At 38.3% G+C, this 19,892-nt stretch overlaps 4 protein-coding genes across 8 annotated transcripts in view; 2 read left to right on the top strand and 2 right to left on the bottom strand.

Annotated features, from left to right (window-relative positions):
* LOC138056622 (small ribosomal subunit protein mS25-like) overlaps positions 1–19,892 on the top strand; it is a 194,238-nt gene that overhangs the window by 124,919 nt on the left and 49,427 nt on the right. The gene's annotated exons all lie outside the window — the stretch shown is intronic.
* On the bottom strand, positions 74–11,013 carry LOC138056561 (gem-associated protein 2-like). 3 transcript variants are annotated; one of them, XR_011133482.1, is made up of 12 exons: positions 10,752–10,995; positions 9,754–9,841; positions 9,052–9,141; positions 8,230–8,286; positions 7,759–7,832; positions 7,068–7,134; positions 5,937–5,981; positions 4,239–4,307; positions 3,309–3,419; positions 2,535–2,593; positions 301–1,064; positions 74–259 (listed from the first exon to the last, which is right to left on the bottom strand). XR_011133482.1 is itself a non-coding variant. In XM_068902380.1 (11 exons), exons 1-11 carry the CDS (start codon positions 10,856–10,858, stop codon positions 1,028–1,030), a joined length of 804 nt encoding a protein of 267 aa, XP_068758481.1. In that variant the 5' UTR covers positions 10,859–11,013; the 3' UTR covers positions 74–1,027. The 3 variants fall into 3 exon arrangements, 2 of the variants coding, with proteins under 2 accessions (XP_068758481.1, XP_068758480.1); XM_068902380.1 differs by having other exon boundaries at positions 74–1,064; positions 10,752–11,013; XM_068902379.1 differs by having other exon boundaries at positions 74–1,064; positions 7,068–7,137.
* Positions 11,042–17,241, top strand: LOC138056560 (armadillo repeat-containing protein 10-like). Of its 3 annotated transcripts, none has more exons than XM_068902376.1 (6): positions 11,042–11,409; positions 12,370–12,504; positions 13,878–14,063; positions 14,816–14,884; positions 15,383–15,493; positions 16,325–17,241. In XM_068902376.1, exons 1-6 carry the CDS (start codon positions 11,068–11,070, stop codon positions 16,472–16,474), a joined length of 993 nt encoding a protein of 330 aa, XP_068758477.1. In that variant the 5' UTR covers positions 11,042–11,067; the 3' UTR covers positions 16,475–17,241. The 3 variants fall into 3 exon arrangements, with proteins under 3 accessions (XP_068758477.1, XP_068758478.1, XP_068758476.1); XM_068902377.1 differs by lacking the exon at positions 16,325–17,241 and adding an exon at positions 16,106–16,274 and having other exon boundaries at positions 14,813–14,884; XM_068902375.1 differs by having other exon boundaries at positions 11,046–11,409; positions 14,813–14,884.
* LOC138056563 (small ribosomal subunit protein mS25-like) lies at positions 16,279–19,379 on the bottom strand. Its single transcript, XM_068902382.1, has 4 exons — positions 19,137–19,379; positions 18,864–18,970; positions 18,269–18,362; positions 16,279–17,333 (listed from the first exon to the last, which is right to left on the bottom strand). Exons 1-4 carry the CDS (start codon positions 19,337–19,339, stop codon positions 17,279–17,281), a joined length of 459 nt encoding a protein of 152 aa, XP_068758483.1. The 5' UTR covers positions 19,340–19,379; the 3' UTR covers positions 16,279–17,278.

Genomic DNA, 19,892 nt, shown 5'->3' with positions numbered 1-19,892 from the left:
GCAAGCTTCAAGAAAACTGCAAGTTTTGAGGGATTATATGAAAAACATCACTGAAGTTAATCTATTGGTCGAATTATAAAAAAAATCCACTTTATTTTGGTAGCTTTCGTCCTAGACCCTCGTTGTTTCACCTGTTCTTGTCATTGATTAAATCACAATGTAACAACATATTTTCTTTCATTGGAAACAAATTTCAGTTTTGTCTTCTTTCAAAATACCGCAGTCAAATGTTATTTCTCACACCGATTCACTGGCCTTTCTCATTTTTACCGTGCGGTTTATTATTTCCATCTCTCCTACCTTTTTTTTGTTGCAGGCATCGATTTCTTGTACTTATTATCTCTGAGTATATCCCAAGGAAAATTTAAATAAATAAAAATTCATTTTGATTTTTCAAAAATAGTGATACATTAGTCTAAGTTTGCCCTGATCTTTGTACACTAAGGAGCCTTGCGTTCGAAAACGCTCAGTTTTTAATGCCTTTTCGCCAACACCACACCAACATATATACCAGCACTTCTGAAAGCGCTGACAAAACGGACAATACAAGCGCTTTTGAAAGTGGAAACGTCTAAAAAGCCACCTTTGTAACTAAATGCATCAAGGATCCTCCCTAACAGCTGTTTATTTAACTGTTTAGCGTTCGTTCAATATAGCATTGGAGAACTCTTTTTTTTTTTCATCTTTAAGTAGTGGACATCACAATGGAACATTTCTGAGTTGCTGTTTGCCTCTGGTTCAAAACTAGTCTTGGTGCTAAACCAGTTTGCATGACAATACACCAATCATATCCATTTGAATGGTTATGCACCAGAACTCGCTTTGAAAGCGGGGCAAACAGCAACTCGGAAATGGGCTTTCCTAAGGATTAAAGTGTCTCTTTCAATATCAATACTTTTAAACCCACGCTAAGGGCAGATTTTCCAGTCTGTATTTCCTTGCCATAAGCCGACCTTGCATAACGCAGATGGAGGATCAGCTGTCCATTTTCATTTTATTGATGTTTATGAGCTACAACTCGGTTCTTTTATCCGGGATCAGCCAAGTCACTTTGTCCAAAGTACCTTGTATAGAATTAGGATACAGTAAATCAATTTCGAGTATCAGCTAACCAACAAACGATAAGAGGGGTTAATCCGAGCTACATATATATATATATATAGTATTATTTTCAGCGGTGAATATTTAATAGCCCATGAGGCGAAGCCGAATGGGCTATTGACCCGTGGCCCTTGAGGGCGAAAGGTCTAATTGTTTTAGTATCACCCAACTAGTCGGACAAAAAAAAGGCAATAATAAACTTAGCAAATGCAAGTTAAAAATATATTTATTTGGAAATAAAACGAAAGAAAACGTCACGCTTTTCGCTACTCGAGGACTATTACTAATAGTCCTCTAGTAGTGTAGCCAATCAAAATGCAGCATTTGCATTAGTCCACTAGTTGGGTGATACTAAAAGAGTTTAGTGTCATATTCACCGCGCTATCCGGAGAATATAACATTTTGGAGGCGCGGCTGCTAAGCTAATCAAGCACTTTTCGTGCCCTTTTATCGTGTTTTAGCTAGCCTGCGTAGCAAGCGTTCCTGTTCGACAGAATTTTCCGCAAACTGGCCGGGCGGAAATTAGCCCCAACTTCCGCGCGGCCAGTTTGCCAAAAATCGTTTCGAAGCTCTTCTGCTGTCTTTTAGCACGTTGTTTTGCACTTTCTTGATATTCACCGCTGAAAATTACACTAAAACAATTATTCGCCTCAGGCTCAGTAAATACTGGGGAATATTTATCTCGACTACGTCTCGGTAAATATTCACCAATATTCACTTCGCCTTCGGTGAATAATTGTTAATTAGTATAAATACACAAGTGATTAAAAAAAATCGCGCGCTCTCATTGGCTCGCTATCTCGGATTATTAGCCGATAATCACCTCGACGGACAAAATGGCTGCCAGTAGTCGTTTTGCCACTGTAAGTGACGATGATTTCGTGTTGAAAGGTTTTTTTTTTCTCTTTTTTGAAATAATCACCTGTGTATTTATACTAAAACAATTATTCGCCGAAGGCGAAGTGATTATCGGTGAATATTCACCTCGACTTCGTCTCGTTGAATATTCACCGATAATCACTTCGCCTGAGGCGAATAATTGTTAAATATACGTCACATTGGTTGTCTTTAGTGATGATGAAGACGATGGCGATGATGATGATGATGATGATGATGATGATAAAACTACGATGAGGGCACAGCTACAATATAACATGTTAAATAATCAAAACAATCGTATCGCACGTTGTATGAGCGTATTTCTTTGATTTTCTTTCCTTAAAAAATAACGTGATTTAGCCAAAATGACAGTGACTTATTTCCTACAGAGATTTAGCATCGCGCTTCCTTGAAAAGGCAGACGGCAAACGGCTGCTGTTTGCTATAAAAGCAATCTAACCTATCTCTCTTGTCTAAGAATTTACTCGACACATGCAGCTTACGAGAAAGAAATAAACCAAATCAAACAAGTTTCTCTGATCTTTTATGCGTACCTTGATACTATAGTAATGATTAAATTCAGCGGAGAAACCAGATCGTTAAGCGCTGAATCCTGCAAAAAGAATAAATTCGGTCTTTTAAACTACTGGGCTAAGAGGTTTTGAAATATCGATATAAAACAGAACTATCTTAAAAACACAGTTCGCAGGGCATCTTAGCACTATCAATCAGTACCTCCGTTTTAGGTGGCAAAACAACCCTCCGTATTAATATCAAACTCTCCAGTAGCAGTTACCATGCACAAGGCGGTTAGTAGTCTTTTTCCTGATCGCCTCTGCGACATTTTTAAAAAATACTTCGCAAGTTTATTGCCACAATTTAAAGGGTTTAGCACTTAATTTGTTAATTCCCAGGACGCTCTCTAAAGCAGGGTAACGTCACAGTGCTTTTCATCGAGATGCAACGCTTAGAAACAGCCTTTCCAGTCAAGCAAAAAATCAAAGCATAGTTGTTAATGTTAGTGATACGAAATAAAGACCCTCTAATTTTAGCTTTATTTTAATATTGTAAGATTTAAATGTCAATACACGGCTCGATGGAAGAACATGTTTTACTTGTATATATGAATTGATACCGTGCCTAAATAAAGCTAATTATCATCTCAATTAAGATAAAGTCAACGTACAACGTTATGAAAATAAACGCAAACGCTATGCGTTTGTATGTCATAGTGTGAAAATCTCAAAAAGCAAACTTATCGACTTTGGCCGATGACAACAAACGAGAAGTCACGTGAACCAAACTGAATAAATGAAACAATGACATACCAAGGACGCTCTGAGTGCAGCGCAGAGCCTAGCGAGTGTGCGAAGTAAATAAGTAGTTTCTGGCAGAAGTGGCTTCTCCAAACAAACTAAAAGAGCATAAAACCATCGGCCCTGCAGAAAATTAAAGGAAGTAATGCTATTCAGTGGCGCCCAACAAATCATGGGCAAAGGCTCATGGGACAGTGCGTGGTTGTTCAATAACCGGGAGACGCAGCGTGGGCAAGGCCGAAAGTGAAAACGTTTTTCACACTGTCTCTCTCCTGGTTTTTATCAAGACTCCTAAGCTTTGCACGATCACTCAACTGACTGTAGTCGAATGAAGGCTTTGAAGTTTGGTTAGCTGAAGTCGTTTCAAAGACGACAACATAAGATAAATTGTAAGATGCACTTGCCTCCCACCAATGTGGCCCGGGTTCGATTCCCAGACTCGGCGTCATATGTGGGTTGAGTTTGTTGGTTCTCTACTCTGCACCGAGAGGTTTTTATCCCGGTACTCTTTGAGTTAATTGTTAATTTCAGTTCACAGTGTCCCCCATAGGTGCTCAAGCCCTAGAACGACTAGACACTTAAATAAAGTTCCTTTCCTTTTTCCTTTTTCTTTTATGCAGAGCAAAAGCTTTTGTCATTACGGTCGTTATTTCGATAACGTAAACGCTGACCACTAAATCAAACTCTGACAAAAATGCAAACTAAAGAAGGGAAAAAGACCCAATGAACCAGTTTGTGATTTAATTTTAATCTGATTCTACGATCCAGATCTCTATTCTCTTCCGTTTGTTCGCATTGAGCGCCTAGCACAAAGTATGGCGGCTTGATGTTTATGCGTACTTTTGATTATCGAAATTATCGTTACCAAACGAATGAAAGAAAACTATTTTTTCGTCTAGATATGTTTTACACACCTGATGAGTCTAGATATGTTTTACAAACCTGATGATGTGAGAATCCAATTTCTTCCAACCATGTTACGTGGTATTCAAGCACTTGCAGCAGTGTGGCCTATTAGGCGAACAAAGTACAACAGATTTCATTTTTCACCTGAGCAAATTATGTCGGACATTTGAAATAATCATTTTAAGGAGCTTGAACCTTTTGAGAGGCTTAAACGGTATCTAAGCCCCTTGGTTTCTCGTTTTGCCGCACATCCGAAAATTGAAAACACGGCAGTTTGTACATTTTCTATTGTTAGTGTGGACTGCCAAAACCAGATGTATTCGTACAGGGACGACGTCTCAGCAAAGACACACATATGAAGTGAAACAAGGAAAAATGCTATTTCTGACAGTTGTAGCCTGCGAAATTGGCAGAAATGGATATTTTGACGGCACGGACCAGAGGACTGGGTCCGATTGTCTGGTGGGGATTATGGGTAATTTGTCGTACAAATAGTGATCCGTTAGGCATTTGAATCAATCTAGGTTCAGCTTTCTTCGCCTACTTTTTTGTTAAATTTTCCCCTTAGCCTCCATGGGGTAGTGGCACTTGCATAGGGTTTGGAGAATACGTTCCCTCATTCCCGAAGGGTTTTGGGTTTTCGTATCCGGCAGGTGCCCAGTGTACTTTTCCTTTAACAAGTTTTTAGGAGGTCAGTACCAGTAAGTATCCTTACGTATTGTTATGCTAGAGCGGAGTTTGTATGCATATGGTAAGCAAAATAAACCGGCTTGTGGCGCTTGCTGTCCTACATGCCCATGTATCTACACAGTTGTGTTGTGATTGAGTTAGTCGTGTTGTGTCTGATTGGATAGTGGAGTCAAAATAGTGCGCATGCGTTATTCCACCTCGGCATCGCACACACCACTAAACCAAGCACCAGAAAATTTTCTTCCGGTTGTTTCACTTCCTTTTCCAGTGGTATCGGATTTCTTTGCCTTCGTCTCTGTGCTTGTCTCCCCATTATGAACAGACAGCATATCTGTCAGCGTGACAGCATCCTCAACATCAAAATATTAGTATAATTACATAGGTGATTATTGAAAACTCTCTGCGCTGATTGGTTGCCGTCGGGAGTAACTGACCAGCTCCCAACATCAGTGCCTTGATAGCTCAGTCAGGTTAGAGCATCGCACTGGTATCGCCAGGTCAAGGGTTCAAACCCCGTTGAAGTCAAAAAATTATTCAGGCTTCTCTACCCAATTGCAAAAATTGCGTTCATAACTGCGAGGATCATAGCTTTACTTGATTTCATATTCGCAGTTCTGTATATGATTCATTTCATTACGCTACAATCACCTAAGCGGTTTTTTCAAAATGGCCACAAGTAGTTGTGTCGAGGTGACAGGCGAAGAAATTGATTGTTTCATAGAAAATTTTTTGAAATAATCACTTATTTAATTATACTAAAACAATTATTCACCTCAGGCTCGGTGAATATCGGTGAATAAAAACCTCGACTTCATCGATATTCAGGATATTAATAATTGTTAAATATTCTACGCCAAACCGCTTTACTTCTGAGGAAGAGCACATGCAGATAATGCAAAAAAGCGCGTTTTGCGGCCTGTGATCTACATTCAGAATAGATTCTTACTGTCTTTCTCTTCTTTTATTAAAGTTATGTTCTTTCTTTTTTAAATTTATGCAATAAATGCAACGAAAGTCAAGCAAAGAGATGCGATATTGACTTACTTGATTTATATGTTGCAAAACACTCAGCAGCGGTAGCGTACCTTCCTTTTGATAAAAAGAATTACACACATTAATTAATAGTTCATGTGACTGGTAGGTCGGTAACAGAGCCCACTATTTCACTCCTGTAGATGAGTTGTAGAGCATCTGAAGTAATCGGTAGGTTGTAGGTTTGATTCCTTGAAAGGAGTACTCGGGTTTTTCCGAGCATCCCCGAGTCACCATCGGAAAAAATGCATCTCTTCACATCATATACCGCGGTTAACATTTTGCAACATCGAGAATGCGCCATTTCGAAAATTATTCCTTGTAGCACAACAGGCTAATTAAGGGATTATTTGGCTTAAATTTTCATCCAAAGTTGAAAAAGGGAGCTACAAAAAAACCCACACACTGTTTGCCAGGAGGAGCGGTTAAAATCCCCAGTGGCTCGGTTTTATTTAGGACTTTAAGATCTATCACGTGACCATCAACGAGAGCGCAACCAAAGAACAACATTAAATGAGTGAAACAAAGGCTGAGCACGTGAATTTTTGAAGTTTTGCACATTTCTTCCATGTTCTCTGTATATGTGCAACATGAAAACAATCAAAACGTAAGTGCACATATTAGGCAAATTTTAATTTTCTCTCCTATTTTTAAGAATGTTCCTTCTAATTTAGTTCCAGGGTAGTTCAGATAGTTTGTAAAAGGGAAGAGTTTCAAAACGTGAGCTCCTAAATTCTTTTCACATTTTCGTTGACGTCAGTAACAAAGGTCTTATTAAAGCTCCCTGCAACAGGACTCAATATTGTTGGCAACAACTCCCAACTTTGTTGGGTGTTGCATGTTGCGTCGATTTGCACACCCTGTTGCATGTTGTTGCACGAAGTTGAAACTGGTCAAACTTTTGAGCCAACAACTCCCTACATTTCTTTTGTTCTGTTTAGATCTGTTTGAACAGCTCTTCCAACATTGTTGAAGCCATGCACGAGTATTACTAAGTCTTATGGGTCATATACTTCCCATAATACACAGTACCATCTTACATTGTTGGCAATTGTTGCTTCAGTTTGTATGGGGCTTCAGAGTACAAGTACTATCTCAGGATTTATAAACAAGACAACAAAAACATTTACGTTAAGCGGTTACCTGACTTGGTTTTTGTGTGGAAGCAGGGGTCTGGAACATGTTCTCATGAGTTTTAGTTCCATCTTTTCTGTTTAAAAGGAAAATGTCACACAATCATTAGTCTATTACAATCTGATTTATACTCATATTTTGCAGTTACAAATTTAAAAAAACAAATGATCACTGCAAGGACATTCAATGCTTTATATCATGTGATTTCTACAAATCTCTGAAGACTGTCCACAACAGTTTCAGTGCTGCATCTAAACTTGTGGATATTGAAGGGATCTATTTTTTCAACAGAGCCTCGTGGATACTCACCAAGAATGCAAGCAATTCTTTCAAGGAGTCGAAACCTACAACCATTTTATTACAAGTTCCCCAAACAATGTTGTGTCATAGTTCCTGCAATCTTTGACTACAAACAGGCAACATTGAATGGGGGAGGGCAGGGGGGTAGTCCTGTTATTTTACGGATAAAATCTGCTGAACAGACACAATGTGTCTACTGCATGTTCATGCCCATTGTAGGTTAAAGAGACAAATAATCATTGTCTAGCTATACTGTTAGGATCCAAATTGTAGAAATGGAGCATTTTCACTTGTTGTAATGAAGGAGATGTTGGGTGTTAACCCCACCAAATGAAATTAAGAAATGTGTTTTTTCAATGGTTGGATATTCAGGGATATTCAAAAAAACCTTGTTATCTACCTGCAAGAAATTTTTGCTGCAATTTGATCTCCAAGACAAAAACAGCACCATCCAAGAGAATCGTTTTTCTTTGGCTGAAAAAAAGAATTTTGATAAGAAAATCACAAAATTGTCTGCTACAGATTACATGTAAGTATGAATTCAAACAAAAAATCAAGGATAAGGAAATCTACCAAGGAGTCTTAAGATACATCTACGGATGTCTTGAGTCCATTTTAATTCTCTGCATTTTCAGCATTCACATTTTGATTGGTTCTTACCTATGATCTATCAGATGACAGACACATATCACCTCACTATTGCTATCGCCTTGTGTGCCACATTTTTGTTCTTACCACATTTTGACGTCATCTGTGATCTGTTACTAAACAGACGAACTGGAACATGGAAATCTATTTGTTAAGTTCGCTATACCGCTCAATGTACTCAAATGGGAGAGATTTGTTCAGCATACATGCCAGTTACACTTACCAAGGTCAGTGAAGTGGAGTCCACTTTAACAGACTGGGATTTCCACTGAGCAAATCTCTAAAATGAACAGAAATAATATTAAAGTTATTTGTAGTGTATTAAAGTATCAGTTCAAGCACTTAAAAGCGTTATTTGAGTACAGATAAATAGCCAAATGAACACCAAATGTTGCTGCCTTTATTGAGTGTTGTGTCACTGTTGAGGTTTTTAAGTTGCTTGTCATCCTTTATCAAGTCCTGTGTTGCCATTTTTAAGGAGGATGTCACTGACAGCCTTTCCCTTTATTGGAGGCCTCATCAAAGAGATAATAGGCTGATTTAGCAACAGAACGGGAACGTCAATGGCAACGGCACGCACAGAAAAAACACCAATGAGAATTCAGAATAGAATAGACTCCACTCTTTTCTTCTCTATTCTAAATTCTAATTGGTAGTTTTGCTGTGCACGACGTCGCCACTGACGTTCCTGTTCTGTTGCTAAATCAGCCTAATGATTATCAATGATACGCTGAAGGACAACAACTAACGATTATCTAAATGAGGCTTGGGCCAAGTCAAATTTGTCCTTGTGAATATCATCTCACATACCGAACGGCCTGCTCCCGTTCTGGCCTTGTAGTTCAGTCGGTAGAGCAATGGTGATCAAATCCGAAGGTCGTAGGTTCAAATCCCACCCTGGTCAGAGTTTTTCTCTGTCCTTGTGTAGGCTCAATTCCAATACTAGGGTTGATCTCCGATGGAATAATTGGGTATAAAAAACTTCACTGTAGTGTTAGGCCTCACTCGACCTTGGAATCCTTACTACACTACATTGTACATTTACCTGTCTAACATCTGCAAACTCTGCTGCTTGTTGACTCTGCCAATCAATTGGTGGAGCAAATCCTTGTGGAGCTGGTGACCAGCCAGATTTCTAAAGAATACAAGAGAACAACAATAAAGTCTCCATAAAATTTTTCCCATAAATGACCACCTCCACATGAAGAATTTAAAGAGGTCAATATTAATTACTAACATTAATGACATTTCATCACCTGAACCCTAAGGTAGACCCCGAGGTATGGTGGGGGGGGGGGGGGGGAACTCCCATATAAAAAGGGGAGGGATGCCGTCACAAATTTTAAATTAAACCCCTAAAGGAGACCAATCTGGGCGTGGCCCAAGCTTTTTTTGACCCCTGAAAGAGACCATATTAAAACACAAAGAAATAAAAAATACAGTGACTTTTAATGATGGCAGAGACATTTATCATCTAATACTTTAAAAATTTCTTCACGCGCAACCCTAAAGGAGAACTTCACAGCCACATATGATTGCGTTTTGCCAAGAACACCCTAAGTGAAACCAAAATGTGAAATTTACACCCCTGAGCAAGACGATGAGCATCCCTCCCCTTTTTATATGGGATTCCCCCCCCCCCCCCCCCGCCAGGAGGTAGACTAGTAGCAAACATCTACCATGATACTACTTCAATTTATTGCTTCCAAGTTTTGTTTGCTATTGTAGGTGGCCTATAGGAGCATACCTCATTTACATGAACAGTTTGCCTGCTTGAAAAACTCTTTGTGTCCAAATCAGCGACCACAACATCTGGACAATGCCTGGCTTGAAGACTGGAAATAAATATGATCTTGAACAACCAACAGTTTCAAGGGATCACAATGTGATCCCTTGAACCTGTAGAAATATAACATGGGTGAGAAATGGATTGAGTACCCTTCCTTGCCATATATAATTCACATCGATTTTGCACACCACTCATGACAACCATATCAATAATATTATTTTTCACTTATCCAAGTACAAAAATTATGTGATTTGGGCTAATTGAAATTGAGTGAACTGATTTTGCAGACACAGATTTTGCAAGAAAATTCAAAATTTCAAATGCAACAATCAACAAATGGATGATACAATTAAAATGGAAAATAATACTGGACCCAAGGCCATAAAGCATCTAGTTCAATTAGACCAACTTCACTCCAATGTCACCCAGCACAAAAGATAAGAAAGGCACATGACAAAATAGAAAGAAAATGATGACTTAAAAAGATTTGGGGAGCAGGGTAAACGGCACCATAGGCCACCATGATACTCTTTGTTTGCCGCACAAATTTTGCATAAGCGTTGTTTTTGTTTTCTCTTGGGACCACTGTAAGTTCCAAGAGTAACTGGAAACAATGCATATGCAAAATAAGGGGGAACAAACAAAGAGTATTATGGTATTTTCTTAAGTGGCCTATTTGAGCACATGTCTTCCACCTGGCAATGTGTCCTGGGCTGACAGCATCATGTGACTAATGGAACTGTTTGTACGCTAAGTTGCTTGTGCCGAGATCCAAGTGCGATTCAGATGAGATTCAAGTGCGATTCAGCTTCGAACATATCAATATTTTGTACTTCTTACAATTTTCATCTTGTAGAATAAGCTTTAACAAAAATTAAGTAAAAAATTAAGAGCGTTCAATAGGCTGAAACACTGGAAAAAATGATTTTATTCTCAACACACAGAGTTTTACTCACTGAACTCTACGAAGGTATTCATAACCAGAAGATGGAACTTTCGCTTCATCGAAACTTTCATCGTCGTCCAATGTTTCTTGATCAAAAATTCCTAACACGGGTTCCATGTTGCTTGTTGTCTTTTTGAATCAAAACTGGTATACTATTGGAAATAGCAGCTCTCAATCTTCAGGAGGTAAATCTGTAAACCAGCAGGTCCATCTTTACTGTCTTCTTGGAATTATTCGTACTACGCTACCCAACATTCCTGCCTGTCCTGTGCACATTCTCTCCAAGCAAGCAATTCATGCTTGTTATATGATGTACTAAATAAAGCATGGAGGGAAGTTGGAAAAGTGCAAGAATTGCTTTTTATGCCTTTTGTTCCACGTTTGCATTTGTTACTTTGGCATTCACTGTATATTATTTAACAAATCACAAAGGAAGCAGGAAGAATAGGGTCACAGACACGTCAATCAGACTGCACGACGAAACAGCTGCCTCGTGTTCATTTTGTGACGAGTCAGAGCTGGCGGAAATTTTGAAGAAAAATGGACATGGAGAGTTTGCAAAAGGAAAAATATCCTCTCTGTTGAGGTTTATAGAAACAGCAGAAACCCACATGGTAGAAAAGCTCCTTGTAATCCTTTTGAACTGTTCTGCATTCACAGCAAATCAGGTGAAGTGCCTTTGTAAAATTGTGTCCACCACATCCCCTCCGGCTCCCCACCCCCAAGATGTAAGAACAGATGGGTTTCACACCACACGGAGCCAGGGTATCATGTACAATAATGATATTATGAGTTGAAGTGGGGTCAAAGGTTTCCTAATCTGAAATGATAAGCTCAAACTTTGTTTTCATTTTTTTGTGGGTATTTTAATTTTTTTTGTTTGTTTTTTGCTTATCCACCAAACTTGACATTACAGTAGCTACTGCCAAATGAACTGCAGCATCAATGATTATACCACAACACCTGGAATTCAGAGCCCTACTCTTTGCCAACAATTCAAGGGTTCTTTGACCTAACACAGTGTTTATGAATTGGCAGGATTGTTCCTCAGTTATAATAATTATTGTAAGTGTTCAAGTGGCAGTTGCTCATCTTTGCAAACTATTGAAAGTTTGTAAACTAGTTCCATCAATGGGTGACAGGACAACTGAAAAATCAGAGTCCCAATCCTGTCTAGGAGTCTGATTTTTCAGTTTTCCTTTAGCCTGCTTGCAGGCGGTAATTTGTATTTCGGTTGCCATATACACCTTATGGCCGCTGATTTATGTGGATACAAATTGGCCCTTGTTGCCTCGTTCAAGAAAAAATATTCTTTTGAATTTTAAGCTTAAGAATGAGGCATCAAGGGCTTATTTGAATAAAAACAAAAGAATATTTAAATGACGGCCATTTTGGAATAAGGTGTATTGGACAGATGGAAGTCACCTGGCCCAGACCTATACCATGCACTTCCAATATGGCGTCTGATATGTGTTTTGCAGCAACAACAACATCAACCGCCTGCAAGCAGGCTAGTTTTCCTTTTGCCCATTAATGCAAGTAGTTCACCTTCTTCTTACTGGCACATTGCACCTATGCCATCTACAGTTCCAATGAAAGTTTTTTTGAAGTCATGAATTCATCTACAGAATGCTATTCGTGAGTGTGGTGGTTTTCCTCTGCTTGAAGCGCTATTGACACACCAAAGCCAAACAGTCAACATCAAGGTCGCACAAGTGCTATCGAACTTAGCAATGAATGAAAAAAACCAGCACAGCTTGAAGGTATTGCATGATAAGTGTACTCAATTGAATAATCTACAAAGCAAACTTAAGGGTAAAAACTTGTGTTGTCCCCCTGAACTTTTTCTAGCTAACGGGCAAATTAGACGGTACAATGTTTGCTTTGGCTTTTGCAAGTGCATCATTACATTCAACCATTAGCATGCACACAACTTGCAATCATTTGTGGTAAGGGTGCCTTTGGCCTGATTTAGAGAATATGATTTGATTCAAAGTCGCAGCTTAAGCTGGTCATTTAAGCGTAAATTGTACCATCTAAATTGCCCTAACAAGGCCACCCAGATACAAATACAAATACAAATACAAATACAAATATACATAGTTAATTGACTGCTCCCCATAGAGGCTTTTCAGGGCCAATGAAACTCAACAAAACGACAGAACAGAATAACAACAACAACAAATGTTAAGAATCCCAACTGGCCGGAGGCAAACCAGTTGGCTATTTACAAGTGCAGCTGGGAAGTTGAACCAGGGACTACCAGGAACAAATTCAACCAGTGGTTAGAGCGGGTCTTGAATCCGGGATCTCCGGATCTCAAGGCAAGCGCCCTAACCACTGGGCCACACTGCAACATAACAACATGTGGTTCAGTCTCACCTGAAACCACCAGTGATGTTGATCGTGAGATTGCTGGGGATGGGGTTAAGTGAGGGAACAAAGAATTATGTTCTAATTTGGTACGCTCAAACAAACATAAAATATTTTCTCCCTTAAATGCTCTAAAATTCACAACAGACAACGTCATAATAGGTTGGTGGTGGTGGCTCACGCAATCCAACCATTCAATGTGTACCAATCTGTTCAATCAAGAAGGTGTTTGGGAGGGGAAGGGGGGGGGGGGGGCGATTACTAGCTGAGAACATCAGTGTTGAATAATTATTGTGAGAGTGAGAGAACAACGGTACCAAGACTTGCTATCTGGTTAAATAGCCTGATAAGTCAATGGGAAATTTATCCCTGGTGACTACTAAAACACCTAGAAAATACCTGATAAACCACAAAAACCATTCAAATTAGAAGAATACAAATGCATCCCAACAGAAAATAAATTTCTTCCAAGAGAACAAAGTACCAAGTGGCTATAATTATACTTAAAACCATATTGTCACCAATGAAAATGCGTGAAAGGCAGGAGTAGTGTCACAACTTGATGGAGAAGGATCATCCAAGAGTGTTGTCTCGTCCGAGCAGGACAGTTGTTGGTGAAATTGACTACTGTTTGTCACAACCTGAGAAGTAGTCAACTTCAGTGATTTCATGATTTAATCTAGTGTGATCAATATTATTTGCTTTTATAAAGTCATTTTATATTTAGTGCTGGACATGTCAATTTAGTTTCTTTTCATTTCAGGACAGTGTCTTTGCTGTGATAAAGAATCTTGAATACTCTGATAGTTGCAACAATGAAGAAGTTGTGATAGAGCTTTTGAAGCTGTTGGTCAATTTATCTGCAACTGATATCGCTCATGAAGAAATCATGACTGGAGTACCAGAATATTTCAGTATTCTTGGCCAGACACTCTCAAGACAAATTCAGGTAGTGTATGAATTAATTAAAGACCACGCACATTATAATATAATGTGCTATAATATATATAATATTAATTATTAATTACATTAATATATATAATAATTATAACATTAATTATAATCTTAATTGTAATATATAATATAATATAATAATAATATAATATAACATTTATAATATAATGTAAAGAATCTTTACATCTAAGCCAGAAGACATTGTTGATAAAGCCCTAACCCTTCAGTGTTCCTATGACCAAAAAATCAATCCTTCTTTTTCTTTGGATTTCAAGACTATTTTAACTAAACAATAAGTTACCCACGTCTTACTGCCATTTTCATAATTCTGCGGAATCTTACTGTCAAGAGCTGAGCGCCAAACTGCGTTTTGGCTTCCATCAATCAACTTTCCGAACATATCCGGGAAGATCAACTCGGACTACTCCTTGGAAAGTGAATTGGAGTTTTTGTTTAGTTCACAATTCGAATGTTCACCATTACGATATGTTAAATAAGAAATTCTTCAGTAAAAAGATTTGTACAGATTCCATCGCTTTCCATTGCCGTCAAGTTTGAATGTACGAAAGTACCATGGGAACCAAAGATGCTGATTGGTGGGTTATGTCACGCATCAATTGATTTTATCATCTGTGGTTGGCGTCCGAAGTTCAAATGATGGAAGCCATTAGCGCTTTACGATGAATTCCGCAGAATTACGAAAATCGCAGACATAATGTTATTGGTTTGAATTTCTCTTTGCAGCAGCAGGTTTTAAGACTTCTGGTGAATTTGTCTTGCAATGTCAATAATCTTGATGGACTTTTGGAATTCAAGGTTTGTGGGCTGAATTTAAATTGTAATATTCTGGACCTCTGTGATCAACTGTTATATATTTCAAGAGAATAATCTTGGATAAGCCAGAGACAAATTTTATGCATCAATTATCAAATTATGGTGTCTTGAGGTTATTTGACACATAATTATAATGAAAATCAGATTGTCCAGCTGTACACACTCTTTTGCAATGACTTTGCCTGGCTGCTTTCATCTTTTCTCCTTACTTTATTACATCAAAAGCATAAAAATTCCCAGCTGCCAAATGCTGAGCAAAATCTTAATATACCCTTTGATGATAATAAGAATAATAATAATAATAATACTAATACTAATAATATTAATAATAATAATAATAATCATCATCATAATAACAATAGCCCTTTTAAAACTATCAACTGAGTTACCTTGTTTCATTACAAGCTGTACCTGACTCCATAACTTAAAAACAATTGCTGCAAAAGATTTGTCAGTTACTTTTGCATCTTTTTCCAACAGCCTCTTTTAATCCTGCGGACATTTATGCTACCAGACAACACAGATGACATTATCTTGCGAGCCTTGACAATATCAGCCAATTTACTTTCAAATTCTGATCGCTACACAGAGGTAATGAAAGTGAATGTTTCATGGTCAAGCAAGCATTTTGAAAAGAGTTCCTTTTTGCAAAGTATATCACATTATTTTGTTAATTTCTTGATGAACCAGCAGTCTGAAAGCTAGCCAAATCTAAGTTAAGATGCCAATTTCAACGTGGTATGATTTTATGTACAATTTGTGGCATGTAACTTGCTTGCAACTTCTTTAAAGGACTATTCAAATAGGTATTATACTTTGAAGAGAGCTTGTTGCAAATTTTTTCATTTGAAAAGAGGGAAAATCCAGTAAAGAACAAGTCTATTTCCCAGTCATTTATTAAACTCTGATCCTGCAATAATTATTGGCATCTGTTATATAGGTGTTGTAGATGCAGGGTGGGTGATAACGCCAACACAAGCTCCGCATTGTGGTTGTTATCAGCCATGACCTGCTTGATAGTGGTACTGTGTAAATCAACCAGGAGAAGGAAGAAGCTGAACCAGTTGTTTGGCAATCAGAGATAAATATTTAAGTCTCAATCTTATTTGTCAACTTCTCTACTAATTTGGGAGACTGGTAATAATATTGAATCTAATAAAATCACGTGAAATTAAAGAAGATCAACAAAAGGGTTGGTTTTAGGAGAGATGTAAAGTCAAGTGTACCTGGGGAAAAACGTCTTAAAGCAGAGAAGAGAACCAACAAGCTCAACCCACAGATGACAGTTTGGTGAAAGGCAAGTGCTGATCACTGCTGCCCTAGCCCCACTCCCCAAAGGAGCCCTGTCCACCACTGTACAAACCCTACTCCTGAGATTCTTAATTACCTTTTTATTTTCATTTTCATTCCTTTTTCCCACAGGAACAGCAATCCATGATTACAGAGCATCTTAATTTGTTATACAGCGAACTAATAGCAATGTTAGACCATTCAAATGAAGATATACAGTCACAAGCTAAAAGAGCTCTGAGGAGCGTGTTTGCTTTTCGAATGATGTACTCTACATTATAAGAAGTATACCTGTAACAATATTATTATTATTGTTGGCAAATATTAGAAAAGGAAGTAAATGTTATGTTAGATTGAAAAACAAGAGTTATTACTCAGACCACAAATCTTTTGGACCATATGCAAAGCAGGGACAATTTTAATTAAATAAGATTTTATTTCATCATACAGAACCATAGTTAACAGAGTGGGCTGGTTTTGAACCTCGGCAAACGTCAAAGGAGCAAACAAAGATGCCAAGATTTAGGTTGGAAAGTCCACAACCGTGCACAATCTTTTGTTTTGTGCTCATACACTATGCATAAATTACGTAACCAACACGTTTCTATTGGTTAGTTCCTCAAAACGGAGTAAACAACTATTGTGTTTTGTGCACGGTCAAGGCCCAAAAATGAGAACAAAAACATACAACAAAGAAATTTGTCGGGTTTCATAACCATTCCCCAATATCAACTACCGGTATGACAGAACTCAGCAATTGGGGAAAAAGTAGTTGATTTCTCTGAGTAAAGTAGAGGACACTTTTTGTCCGCAGTTGTTGGTGCTTACTGAAACTGCTGAGTACCTGTGGTAATTTTTCACGACTAGGTCTTCTGTTTCCCTTAGCAGAAGTCGTGCTCATAGTCACTTTACCGTGATGTAAGAGCATGAAAGTTGGCTGTGGTACAACCTCCATTCATATGGTATCCATGTACCAGTGACAACCTTAGTCCAATGTTGTAACCCTGGGTTGTAAACAACTGATAGTTATTAAAACTGTGTTGGCCACATTTGGTTTTCATCTGGTTGTTCCAAGACATACAGTCATCAACATGTTTTTGTTTCCCTTGTCATGGCATCATAACCAGTGGTATTATCAGGTCTGCAAAAACAACACCAGCAATAACCAATGAAAATTTAATGTGTAATGGCCTGCAGCATATACAGTAAGGAAGAAACTGCATTAGGCTTTCAATGGTTGAGTAGTTCAGGAAAATATCAACACATGTGTTTCTCCATCTCTTTAGTAATTGCTTTCCAGCCTCAAACTCGATGGTTTAACTGGAGCAAAGCACAAGGAAGCAGTGTATGTGGACATTGGGTTTGGCAGGGTTACTATTATTAGGGTCGAGAAGAAACTTAACGAAGTCTCTATTAAGCATTCCTTGAAAAGTGTTTGCTTCAGAATCCCTCCCAACCTGATTTGCCGTGATCCTTTTTGAGACAAATATGGATAATTAACAATAATTATTCTACGAGGGCGCACTGGATAAGAAGTGATAAATAACGAACAAGGTGCGTAGCACCAAGTGAGTTATAATCATTTTATATTCAGCAAGCCTGAGTAGAATTATTATTGTTTTATTAAAAACTCCATGATGCTCCCTGGGGTAGTATTGTCGACTAAAGCATTGATTTCTGCCTCGGTCAATTCCGGTCCAAAACAGCTTTCATCAGCCGTGTTTTCTCAGAGCTGCAAAAATGTTTTCAGTCAGCTTTATTGCTGACGTGTTCCTTGACCATCGCCTGTGTCTAGTGAGCTAATGAAAATGCTGGAAATCTGATATTCGTAGTTCAGTTTTTAATGATAATTATTACTGGCAGTGTGTATTATGGGCATAATTCAGCAAGCACCAAGACAGGACCTCACACATTAAGTTGCATTACATTTTTATGCACAAAACTTGAACAGCAAAAGACATCATGGTGATGATCTTGAACTTATGACAGATATCTTAATGTGTAATGCATTTAGGCACAAAACTCAAACTGCAAAAGACATGACTGGGAAGATATAAAAATCCTAATATACATCACCTTGTGTGTGATCTGGTAGCAATGTCAATGACCTCCTGCATGATATGAGACGGACTTTTCGCCCTTGTTGATATTTTCTCCTCTCGTCCATCCACTGTCAAGAGTCAGGATTACAAAAATTTATTCTATGTTATGGTATTCTTACAAAACGTCTTGTTTCCATGACAATCAGTTTGGTGTCATCGCAAGGTAAATCAGCCCAAAAGCTGACACAAACTAAATATTACAATTTTGCAGGCTTAAGCTTTTTTTAAATCCAGGTCAACCTGTGGGCCTTTACAAGAACCAATAACAGTCTGGACCTTACCCATATACATGTATACTATAACCAAAATATGTGCGAGCATCAAGATAAAATCAAGCATAAATTTAAAATACGTATATCTCTAATGCAAATTCTTGCAGCTATTTTCCATAACAAAAAAGACAAATATATGCTTTTCGTTATCCCGACGCACACATTTGTTCTTGAAACTCCGAACTGCGGCTTATGTCTCCAAAACTTGGGGAACCTGTGGTTCAACACAGGATTAGTTGACACATGCAAACCAATGTGGAAAAACGACTTGTTTTAGACGCTCCTCGTGTAACTTACCGAACTTTACAAGAAGATCCTCTGCTTGTGTCTTCTTTTCTGATCGAGAAAACGTGACATGGGGATTCCTATACTTTAACTGAGGGAAGTTTTCCCAGAAGAAGCGACTGCAATATTACCACAAATGATTAATAAGAAATATGTATTACATTATACTGGAATAACTAAAAACGATACAAAACATAGGGAATCCTGGGGTATCTCGTTTAAGTCTTCTTGCTTCTCTTTGATCTGAATTTTATTATTTGACTCATTAATATTATAATCGCTTACTGTGCTCCATTGTTCAAGTGATCGACGGGTTGAAGGAGATTGATTTTCATCTGTTTAACATCTTGATTCAAGACAACGTTGCATCTTTGCAGGTGCTCAAGAGTGCGCTGCACAGAAAACTTCCCTATTTTTCTTCGCGCAGCTTGGCTGACCAGATGTCTTTTTGCTGCGTATAAAAACCTCATTGGGCTTTTGGCGGCCATCTTGAATTTTCTTGAGAAAAAATTTCGTGATACGCTATCACGAATATATGCAAATGAGTTAAAGGAAAGTGTCCGCTAGTACTCATGTACACTAAACTGAACTGTCTACATAGAAACAGCTATCTTATCTACACTGTCTACAGTAGGAACAGCTACCTACACTGTCTACAATGGGAACAGCTATCTACACTATCTACAGTAGGAACAGCTATCTACAGTGTCTACAGTAGGAACAGTTCTCTACACTGTCTACAGTAGGAACAGTTATCTACACTGTCTACAGTAGGAACAGCTATCTACACTGTCTACAGTAGGAACAACTATCTACACTGTCTACAGTAGGAACAGCTATCTACACTGTCTACAGTGTAGATAGCTGTTCCTACTGTAGACAGTGTGCCTACCGTGGATAGTATATATTGGCGATATTGGCATACTTACGACCGAAAATATTCAGCGGCTTCAAATATCGGATCCAGTCCACATCTTCTTCAGTTTCTTACAATCGAGGCAGCTGTCGTGGGTGAAAAAGAGCGGGAAAAAAGAGAGGGAG

Source organism: Montipora capricornis, chromosome 7 (assembly GCF_036669925.1).
Source record: "Montipora capricornis isolate CH-2021 chromosome 7, ASM3666992v2, whole genome shotgun sequence".
Classification (NCBI taxonomy): domain Eukaryota; kingdom Metazoa; phylum Cnidaria; class Anthozoa; order Scleractinia; family Acroporidae; genus Montipora; species Montipora capricornis.
The sequence above is the reverse complement of the archived record's forward strand: the minus strand, read 5'-3'. Positions and strand labels throughout refer to the sequence as shown.

What these genes read in the sequence shown, in the direction of transcription:
- LOC138056563 (XM_068902382.1), bottom strand. Translation starts at nt 19,339, where the DNA reads ATGGCCGCCAAAAGCCCAATGAGGTTTTTATACGCAGCAAAAAGACAT. An exon ending in CACTTGAACAATGGAGCACA is followed by an intron (nt 18,971 to 19,136) that starts GTAAGCGATTAT and finishes GTAATATTGCAG; the next exon opens with TCGCTTCTTCTGGGAAAACT. An exon ending in GCTACCAGATCACACACAAG is followed by an intron (nt 17,334 to 18,268) that starts GTGATGTATATT and finishes TTGTTTTTGCAG; the next exon opens with ACCTGATAATACCACTGGTT.
- LOC138056560 (XM_068902375.1), top strand. Translation starts at nt 11,068, where the DNA reads ATGGAGGGAAGTTGGAAAAGTGCAAGAATTGCTTTTTATGCCTTTTGT. An exon ending in CTGCATTCACAGCAAATCAG is followed by an intron (nt 11,410 to 12,369) that starts GTGAAGTGCCTT and finishes ATTCATCTACAG; the next exon opens with AATGCTATTCGTGAGTGTGG. An exon ending in ATTCTGATCGCTACACAGAG is followed by an intron (nt 15,494 to 16,324) that starts GTAATGAAAGTG and finishes TTTTTCCCACAG; the next exon opens with GAACAGCAATCCATGATTAC.
- LOC138056561 (XM_068902379.1), bottom strand. Translation starts at nt 10,858, where the DNA reads ATGGAACCCGTGTTAGGAATTTTTGATCAAGAAACATTGGACGACGAT. An exon ending in GAATACCTTCGTAGAGTTCA is followed by an intron (nt 9,842 to 10,751) that starts GTGAGTAAAACT and finishes ATTTATTTCCAG; the next exon opens with TCTTCAAGCCAGGCATTGTC. An exon ending in TTGGATTCTCACATCATCAG is followed by an intron (nt 3,420 to 4,238) that starts GTTTGTAAAACA and finishes AATTTTCTGCAG; the next exon opens with GGCCGATGGTTTTATGCTCT.